The 10,023-nt window shown below is 40.5% G+C and overlaps 1 protein-coding gene across 2 annotated transcripts in view; it reads right to left on the reverse strand.

The window, feature by feature from the left end:
- CEP76 (centrosomal protein 76kDa) overlaps positions 1-10,023 on the reverse strand; it is a 45,487-nt gene that overhangs the window by 3,035 nt on the left and 32,429 nt on the right. Inside the window, exons 10-12 of one of the 2 annotated variants that reach the window (XM_011985525.1) lie at positions 8,148-8,481; positions 4,596-4,813; positions 3,463-3,578 (exon numbers count right to left, since the gene is read on the reverse strand). In XM_011985525.1, the coding sequence (XP_011840915.1) occupies positions 3,463-3,578; positions 4,596-4,813; positions 8,148-8,481 (668 nt within the window). Of the gene's footprint in view, positions 1-2,957; positions 3,579-4,595; positions 4,814-8,147; positions 8,482-10,023 lie in introns of those variants that run through there. The other variant, XM_011985526.1, reaches the window with a different exon arrangement.

Below are 10,023 nucleotides of genomic sequence, written 5' to 3' on the forward strand. Positions count from 1 at the left end.
GACCTCAAGTGATCCACCCACCTCAGCCTCCTAAAGTGCTGGTGTGAGCCACTGCACCTGACTTATCCTAATCTTTATCGAGAAAAGATGACCTTTTCCTGTTGCTCAAAAAAGGTGTTTTTTCCCTCATGTACAGGCAGAGGTCTAGAGCTGCTCCTGGCTTTTGTACTCTACTTTGACCCAATGAGAGCCTCATTTCTCTTCCAAGGTGAGTGTGTAACCAACATAAAATATGACTTCCCTTTAATTCAACTAGATATTTAATGAATTCCGCACATTCCAGATGTGCTAAAAAGCTAGTCTTTAAGCTTTGCCTTAGTAATTTGTGTAGAAGGGTATAGGTAAAGGTATAGGCGTGGTGGTATGTGCCTGTGGTTCCAGCTACTCGGAGGCTGAGGTGGGAGGATTGCTTGAGCCCGGGAGGTAGAAGTTGCAGTGAGCCGAGTTCATGCCTTACATGTTACTTGTGCTTTTCCCTTAGGATTTCCCCTGAACTGTTCTGTTAACCTCAACTCCTGTCCTCCTCATCTTTTGTATAAAGAGCCACTGATGGAACACTGTGTATTTCCCTTACGTGCCATACCTGTTCATACCTCTCAGGAACAGAAGTGTAACCCTTGCTCCCACTCTCGACCTAGCAATCTAATCCTTCTTAAGAGATGTTGAAAGAAAAATTATTGACATTGCAATTCATAAAAACATGACATCCCAGAGCTTAACCTAAAGTTGGAAGAGAGTGTTTTAAAGAAACTTAGTTTTCTTTTTTTTTTTTTTGAAACAGAGTCTTGCCCTGTCACCCAGACTGGAGTGCAGTGGCACAATCTTTTGGGCTCAAGTGATTCACCCACTTCACCCTCCCAAGTAGCTGGGACCACAGGTGTCCACAATCACGCCATGCTAATTTTTAAAATTTTTTGTAGAGATGGGGTCTTGCTATATTGCCCAGCCTGGTCTTAAACTCCTGAACCCAAGACATTCTCCTGCCTCAGCCTCCCAGAGTACTGGAATTATAGGTGTGAGCCATTATGCTTTAAAAAAAGCTTTAATTATTATTTTGCTAATTTTCTACAGTCATGTCAGTTTCACATGAAACATCTGAGTACCATTTTTGATGAAAATTGTAGAATAGGGATCGTAATATTTTCAGACTTTTTAAACAAATTGAATCATAAGTATTTATTATATATAAAAATAAAACACAGCAGATTTATTTTCTTATAGAGTTGGGGGGTCTCTGTGCTCCCAGGCTGGTCTTGAGCTCCTGGCCATCTGCCGGCCTTAGCTTCCAAAAGTGCTGGGATTATAGGTGGGAGCCACCACACCTGGCCCAAAAAGTAAATTTTAAGACACTTTTAGATTTTAATTTTCGAAAAACAAAATCATTTTATTTGTAGGGGTGAATTAAAGTGATTAAAATAATAACTTGGATAGCCAACTGGTATAGAGTTACTTTAAGATCGATGGATGAAGCAACTAAATTAAGAACTACACACATCAGAGTGAACGAAGATTCTTTGAAGAAATAAACTTAAAAAAGTAAAAAGAACTATGCACAGAGGTGCTAAATAGGCAGTCAGACCCCTCATATCATGTATTATGCAGCTTCTTGCAAAAAGTTGAATTGCTACTCTTTTTAATGTTTGCTTTTGTTCACTTAAAACTGTTTTTTAATATATAAAATGTTAAAATAAGTTGAATCAGCTTTCACTTTTTTTTTTTTTTTTTTTGAGACAGAGTCTTGCTCTGTCACCCAAGCTGGAGTGCAGTGATGTGATCTTAGCTCACCAGAACCTCTGTGGGCTCAAGCGATCCTTCCACCTCAGACTCCCGAGTAGCTTGGATTATGGGCGTGTGACACCATGCCTAGCTACTTAAAATTAATTTTTAAAAAACTTTTTTTTTGAGATGGAGTATTGCTCTGTTGCCCAGGCTGGAGTGCAGTGGCGTAATCTTGGCTCATCACAACCTCTGCCTCCTGGGTTCAAGCGATTCTCCTGCCTCAGTCTCCTGAGTAGCTGGACTACAGGCACATGCCACCATGCCCAGCTAATTTTTGTATTTTTAGTAGAGACAGGGTTTTACTACGTTGGCCAGGCTGGTCTCGAACCCCTGACCTTGTGATTCACCCACAGCGGCCTCCCAAAGTTCTGGGATTACAGGTGTGAGCCACCATGCCCGGCCCTTTTGTTTTGTTTTTTGTTTTTTTTGAGACACAGTGTTGCCCTGCCTCCCATGCTGGAGTGCAGTGGCACAATCTCACCTCACTGCAACCTCTGCCTCCCAGGTTAAAGTGATTCTCCTGCCTCAGCCTCCTGAGTAGCTGGGATTACAGGTGTGAGCCACCACGCCCCGCCTAATTTTTGTAGTTTTAGTAGAGACAGGGTTTCACCATGTTGCCCAGGCTGGTCATGAACTCCTGACCTCAAGTGATCCGCCCACCTCGGCCTCCCAAAGTGCTGGGATTACAGGCATAAGCCACTGTGCCGAGCCTTAAAAAACTTTGAAAACGTGCTCAATTTTAAAACAAAAATCAGTATGGAGTCACTCACATATGCTTGTTTTCTGTGGTCTCACATAATCTCTCATTTAGTCACATATATATGCTGATTTTTTTATCACAATGAAAAGAAAGAAAAAAGGGTTTCAGAAGATAGAATCCATGAAGAGGCTAGTAATGAATCCTCTGACCACAGAAAATCGGTGATAAGACTGCAAGATCACAATTTATCAGTATCGTAACAAAGAGGTATAATAAATTTTTTCTAAAATACCCAGTTCATTTTTACAACGAATCACACTGATAAATATTTCTAAATGATTCATGTACTTTCATATGAGGTTATTAATAGTTATGCTTTTCTGGTATTAGTTTTTTCCTATTCTTGCTTCAAGGTCCAACCATAAATTTCTGGACAGTCTCAAATATCCCAAGGGCTAGGAATAAACCACAAAAGTGATAATTCATCAACATTTATTTTTACCAATGCAATAAATAAATCTGTCATGAAGTTAATTTCTCCTAATTTGTATAAAATAATTCCATTAACCTGTGAAAAGTAATGATCATATTGATTTTTCTAGGGCTCAAACCCTTAGACAAGTATCTCTTTGATTACCTGTTAGTGTAAAGAAAACTGAATGCATTTTATATTAATGTTTAAACTACTGGTAACTGTAAACAAAGTAGCATTTATTAAAATAGAATATACACTTAATTTATACTAAATTCCAGGGAGATTTATACAAGTTTTTCAGCCTTAACTTTTAAAGGAACACATGATTTTTTTTTAAACATTACCAGTCAAGTATATACAAAATTGAAACATGCCATTCAAGCCAGATTGTGATTTTAAAATAACAAACCTCTAAATAGCTAAGTAATGTACAATGTGTAAAATTCTAATTACACACAGGTATAATTCTTACATAAATATTGGCCCTATAATACCGAGCGATATTTACAAGCAAACATGATCCAAACAGCACATGCAGATTCAGGGTAAGTAAACACTCGGACACGAACTGCCAGTCGCACTTGGTCTCCACGGCAACAGATTATTTCTTCACAGAAAGGAGATCTATTTAAGAAAAAAAAATTATTCAATTAAGAAGTGACCATACACTTTACTTCCTTATTTGCAAGTAAATCAGTATTTCAAATAATTTTTTCAGGCTAGGCATGGTGGCTCATGTCTGTAACCTCAGCACTTTGGGAGGCCGAGACAGGTGGATCACCTGAGGTCAGGAGTTCAAGACCAGCTTGGCCAACATAGTGAAACCCCATCTCTACTAAAAATTACAAAAATTAGCCAGGTATGGTGGCAGGTGTCTGTAATCCCAGCTACTTGGGAGGCTGAGGCAGGAGAATCACTTGAATCCGGGAGGCAGAGGTTGCAGTGAGCCAAGATTGTGCCACTGCACTCTAGCCTGGGTGACAGACTGAGACTCCATCTCAAAAATAAATAAATAAAATAATTTTTTCAAATTCTGTCTCTGCTATCAAAGACACTATAATTTTGGTCAAGCTATTCAAATTACAGACTATTTCCTTATAGTCCAAACAAAATCAGAGATACCTGAGACTACACCAAAATCACTGGGAAAATCATCCCAGACTATCTAGGGCTACATTTCAGACCAAATGAATCAAATCTGTGGCAAGGAGGGTAAGTCACTGAAAAAGCTCCCATGTGACTCGGATGTCATTCCTAAATAACTACCAGATTAGGCTGCGTGCAATGGCTCACACGTGCAATCCCAGCACTTTGGGGGGCCGAGGTGGGAAGACTGCTTGAGCCCAGGAGTTCAAGACCAGCCTGGGCAACATAGGAACACCCCATCTCTACAAAATAAAGATTTAAAAAAAAATAGCCACGTATGGTGGCACGTGCCTGTGGTCCCAGTTCCTTGGAAGAGTGAGGTGGAAGGATCACTTGGGCCCAGGAGGTCCAGGCTGCAGTGAGCCATAACTGTGCCACTATACTCCAGCGTGGGCAGCAGAGCAAGACCTGGAGTTAAAAAAATAAAAAAAACCCTGCCAGACTGATCTCTAAGATTCCTAAACTGAAAAAAGGATTCCATAAATTACACCTTACCGAAGACATGTGGCAAATGCACGTCTTGCATTTCTATACACAAAATGTATTGGGAACCCTTTAAATGTGTGACCATCAGGCACAGCCCTTCTTATGGCATCTTGAAATTCTTCATTGCCTGCTGAAATACTTGTTGTACGCTCAAATTCATAAGAAGCCAAAGCTGGTGATAAAAGGTAGGAGAGCTGGTCTTCCCAAACAGTAGTGAGGCCCAGATCCTATAAGCAATCAAGAGAAAAAGAAAAAGTGAAATACAAAAATATTTTCAAAACCAACTAAATAAAAATGTTGATCATTTTAATGTATACCAAGAAAAGATTTTTAAAAGCTATCGTAATATTTTAATAATAATAATTATAGGGATGCACAGAAATAAAAATCAGATAAAAGGAACTACAGGTAATCAGATTTTACTTCTTAGAGAAATAACCAAAAAAAACATTCAAAACAATGTCGTTCACGAGGTCCCCAAATCCTGTAGTACTCTAATATCTACTACAAAATACTATATGAAATAGTCTTAATATGGAGGACAGGTATAATTCTGATATTTTGAGATATTTTACTTAACTTTAAAGAGTTTAGGCCGTGCGTGGTGGCTCACGCCTGCAATCCCAGTACTTTGGGAGGCCAAGGTGGGCTGATCACGAGGTCAGGAGATCGAGACCATCCTGGCTAACACAGTGAAACCCTGTCTCTACTAAAAATATAAAACATTAGCCGAGCGTGGTGGCGGGTGCCTGTAGTCCCAGCTACTCAGGAGGCTGAGGCAGGAGAATGGCGTGAAGCCGGGAGGCAGAGCTTGTAGTGAGCCGAGATCATGCCACTATACTCCAGCCTGGGCGACAAAGCGAGACTCTGTCTCAAAAAAAAAAAAAAAGAGCTTAGTAAGAATGAATCTGTTTACTAAAGACTGACTCTTCCTACCATAAACTGAACTGCAGAGGTGAGAAAAGTCAACAAATTAATTCTATATGTAATTAAACAAGTATTTACTGAACATGTACTCTATAAAACTTATATACTATAAGAGATAAAAAGATGAACACATTTTACAGGCCCCTAGGGAGCTTAAAACATATTTCTAATGTTAAAAACACATGATTCCACTTATTTTTTATTTTTTTTAATTTTTGGAGACAGTGTCTTACTCTGTTGCCCAGGCTGGAATGCAGTGGCACGATCTTGGCTCGCTGCAACCTCTGCCTCCCAGGTTCAAGTGATTATCCTGCCTCAGCCTCCTGAGTAGTTGGCATTACAGGCACCCACCACCAAGCCCGGCTAATTTTTGCATTTTTAGTAGAGACGGGGTTTCACCATGTTGGCCAGGCTGGTCTCTAACTCCTAACCTCAAGTGATCCACCCACCTTGGCCTCCCAAAGTGCTGGGATTTACAGGCGTGAGCCATCGCACCCAGCCCATGATTCCATTTGTAACACCTTTGATATCTATTGATATCTAGACATATGAAGTTAAAAATAATATTGTTACAAATACAAAAAATTCTCAAAATTCTAGATATTTTGATTATCGTAATGGATCTCTGGCATTTCCTCATTTCACATTCAAAGTTTTAACTCGTCACAAATGGTCTCAAAGGTCCATGGTTAACAATGCTTCTCCTGTGGCAAAATGTGAAGTTTTGCTGATTTATAGGCACCTTAACTTAAATAGTGATCAACACTAGCATCTGTCACAGCTTCGTTTTCTTTTTCTATAAACAGTAATTCTTTCTTTTTTTTTTTTTTTGAGATAGGGTCTTACTCTGTCACCCAGGCTGGAGTGCAGTGGCACAATCTCGGCTCACTGAAGCCTCCGCCTCCTCGGCTCCTTTCACCTCAGCCTCCAAGTAGCTGGGACTGCAGGAACGCGCCACGACACCCGGCTAATTTTTGTACTTTTTGTAGAGACAGGGTCTCACCATGTTGCCCAGGCTGGTCTTGAACTCCTGAGCTCAAGCGATCCACCCATCTCAGCCTCCCAAACTGCTGGGATTACAGGCGTGAGACACCGTGCCTGGCCAAAAGTAATTCTTATAAGATACTGCTTTTATTTGTAAGCAGAACCTAAGAAAAGAAAGCTAAAGGCAATACAAGTGATGGAAGGAAAGAAAAAGTAGTAAGGGGCATTCATTTCCAGCAATATAATGGACCAGAGGTATCCTGACCAACTCTTGCTCAAACCATATTACAAACGCCAAGTTTTCCAAAATATATATATTTAAATGCTTTGATAAGTTGACAAGTGAATAAGAAATATATTAGAGGCCAAAGCTAAGAGTAACTGGGAACCCAGAGAACATGTTTGATAAATCAGTTTGCCTTTGATAGCTTCAAAGAACATAGAAAACAGGGCTCACCCAAGGTGGGGACTGGAACAGGGAACCCTAAAAGGCGAATTAGAACTCAATCTTGTAGGAATTTTGGATTCGAGTCCTTTGTTGGTGATACGTGTTACAAATAACTTTTCCCACCCCACAGCTTCAATCTCTTAATGTTTTATTTTGATGAACTTAAGTCTTTAAGGATATAATCTTTTCCTTTATGACTTAATACTTTTTATATCTTCTTAAAGGCACTTTACAAAGGAAATCTTCATGCTATTTGACAAGAGGCTTGATCTGGCTGGGCACAGTGGCTCACAACTGTAATCCCAGCACTTTGGGAGGCTAAGGCAGGTAGATCACTTCGAGACCAGCCTGGCCAACATGGTGAAACCCTATCTCTACAAAAAATACAAAAATTGGCGGCATGGTAGCACATGTCTATAAGCCCAGTCATTCAGGAGGCAGAGACAGGAGAATTGCTTAAACCTGGGAGGTGGAGGTTGCAGTGAACCAAGACCACGCCACTGCGCTCCAGCCTGGGTGGCAGAGCGAGAGACTCCCTCTTAAAAATAAAAAATAAAAATAAAAGTAAAAGAGGCTTGATCTCATAAGTAATCAGGGAAATGCAGATTAAAGCCAGACATCTACTTAGTTGAGTATAACATGAAAACAAACAGAAACCAACCTGGGGAGAAAAATGAATATGAAAAAAATATAACCCAGTATACATATTTTTTCTTTAAAAAATAATAGAGATAGTGTTTCACCATAGTCCCCAGGCTGGTCTCGAACTCCTGACCTCAAGTGATCCACCCACCTCAGCCTCCCAAAGTGCTGGGATTATAGGCGTGAGCCATCAAGCCCAGCCTAACCCAGGATTTTTAAAGGGGCAAATATGTGAATAAGCATTTCACAAAGAGGAAATCCAAATAGTGGTATTCAGCAAAAATCTTGACTCTAAGGGATGTGAACAAGTTCACCATTCTTCATTTCTAAGAGGAAGTAATTCATTCTATAAGTATTAATTAATTTGGAGATTTTTGAGTCTCAGAACTTAAACTCTCACGACTTTCAAAATTATAAGGTTCATAATAGTAGGGACTATAGTTGTTTTGTTCAGGTCTAGAATAGTGACTGGCACTATCACACACACCAAAAAATAGTTAAATACAATAACACACAAATGAAAAGAAGTAGGAAACTACAACTGTTTCAGTGTGAATTACCTTCCTGTGTTCTGATACGAGGAGCCTCAGCTGCATTTCAATTTCATTACTTGTTACTGATGCGTCAATTGTGGATGCACACAGAGGTGGAAAGGGAGGAAGGGATGTTGTAGCTCCAGGAGCACACACAGATTTAATTGCTTCCTCACTCATGGGTTTCCATTTGGATTCATCATTCAAATCAAATACACAGGTTTCTACTGCATCAGAGGGTTGACAATTTCCCAGGAACATCTGATGGTTGAAAACACAACCAATTGTTCGATATGGGTACAGTGGTTTGGGCTGTTCAGCAACTGGAGGTTCATCAGGATTGGTAGGTTTATGGATGTACCTAAAAAAATTAAATAATTTTACATATGAGAACTTAAAAATTAAGAAGGCAGCATCTTACTGAGAAAATTATTCTAACACTTAAGGCCATAACTACTTTTTCAGAACTAGAGTTTAATACTTGTTTTTCTTTATTTCCACAATTTGATTACTCTGTATTAATTGTATGGTACATCTTACAATACTGAAACCAACTCTAAACAACAGAACACATTCTATGTATACTGTTAAGATCAAAGACCGGGTGCGGTAATACCAGCACTTTGGTAGGCCAAGGCAGGTAGATCACTTGAGGTCAAGAGTTCGAGACCAGCCTGACCAACATAGTGAAACCCTGTCTCTACTAAAAACACAAAAATTAGCTGGGCGTGGGAGTGCGTGCCTGTAGTCCCAGCTACTTGGGAGGCTGAGCAACAAGAGTGAAACTCCGTCTCCAAGAAAAAAAAAAATCAAAAAAGTTTGCCTCAGATAACGTAATTAAAATAGTCTGGTTATGCATTTTTAGGCACAACTAACCAAAACATCACTGGGCATGATTATCAACTAGAGAGAAAAAGGACTCAGGGAAATGAAGAGGGCCCATGGCCGGGCCTCTAGAACACATACATTTGAAGACAAGATGAAGGAAAAACTGCGAACAGCCAGAGAGGAATAATGAATATTGAAAGACAGTTATAAGAAATAAGCTAAGGAAAGAGAATATTCCAGGAAGAGAAGTGAGACAGCCAGGTGGAAAGGGGTCCCCAGAGAAACTTCAAACAGCCTGTGCACTGGGAGGAGCGCACACTGGGGTGGAGCCACACAAGTTCAGCAATTTGCAGTGGGGAGGAGCCTGGCCCCTCCTCTTCCTGAGTGGACCCTGGAAGTGAATCTGCGAGGCGGGAAGCACACTAGCAGGCACTCTGGCTTTGTGGAGGGTCCCTGTTTCCCAGTTTTTTTCCTTTTTGTCCAATAAATTCCATTTTTCTCCCCCTTCAAATTGCCTACGAGCCTAATTTTTTGTGGCCGTGTGACAAAGATCCAGCTCTTAGCTGAACTAAGGAGGAAGTCCTACAACAGAGGTACTCAGCTCTTTCAAAATCTGATGACAGGCTAAAGTACTTCAAAAAATGTGTCCAGTGGATTGCCAACATGGAGATGGTAACCACATCAAATTTTAAAAAGAAATAATGATTTACAACTTGAACTTACTTTCAGGCTTAGGGATGATCATCGGAAAAAAACATATGCCGGCCAGGCGTGGTGGCTCACCACTTTGGGAGGCCGTGGCGGACAGCCTGCTTGAGCCCAGGAATTAAAGACCAGCCCAGACAACACAGCAAAACCTCATCCCTCCAAAAAAATTAGCTAGGCATGGCTGTGCACACCTGCAGTCCCAGCTACCCAAGAGGCTGAGGTAGGAGGACCACCGGAACCCAGGAAGGGGATGCTGCAGTGGGCTGTGACTGTGCCACTACACTCCAGCCTGGGCAACAGAGTGAGACGCTGCCAAAAAAAAAAAAAAGAGAGAGAAAACTGAAAAAAAAAAGATGCTAATCATACA

This window comes from Mandrillus leucophaeus, unplaced genomic scaffold (assembly GCF_000951045.1).
Source record: "Mandrillus leucophaeus isolate KB7577 unplaced genomic scaffold, Mleu.le_1.0 Scaffold286, whole genome shotgun sequence".
NCBI lineage: Eukaryota > Metazoa > Chordata > Mammalia > Primates > Cercopithecidae > Mandrillus > Mandrillus leucophaeus.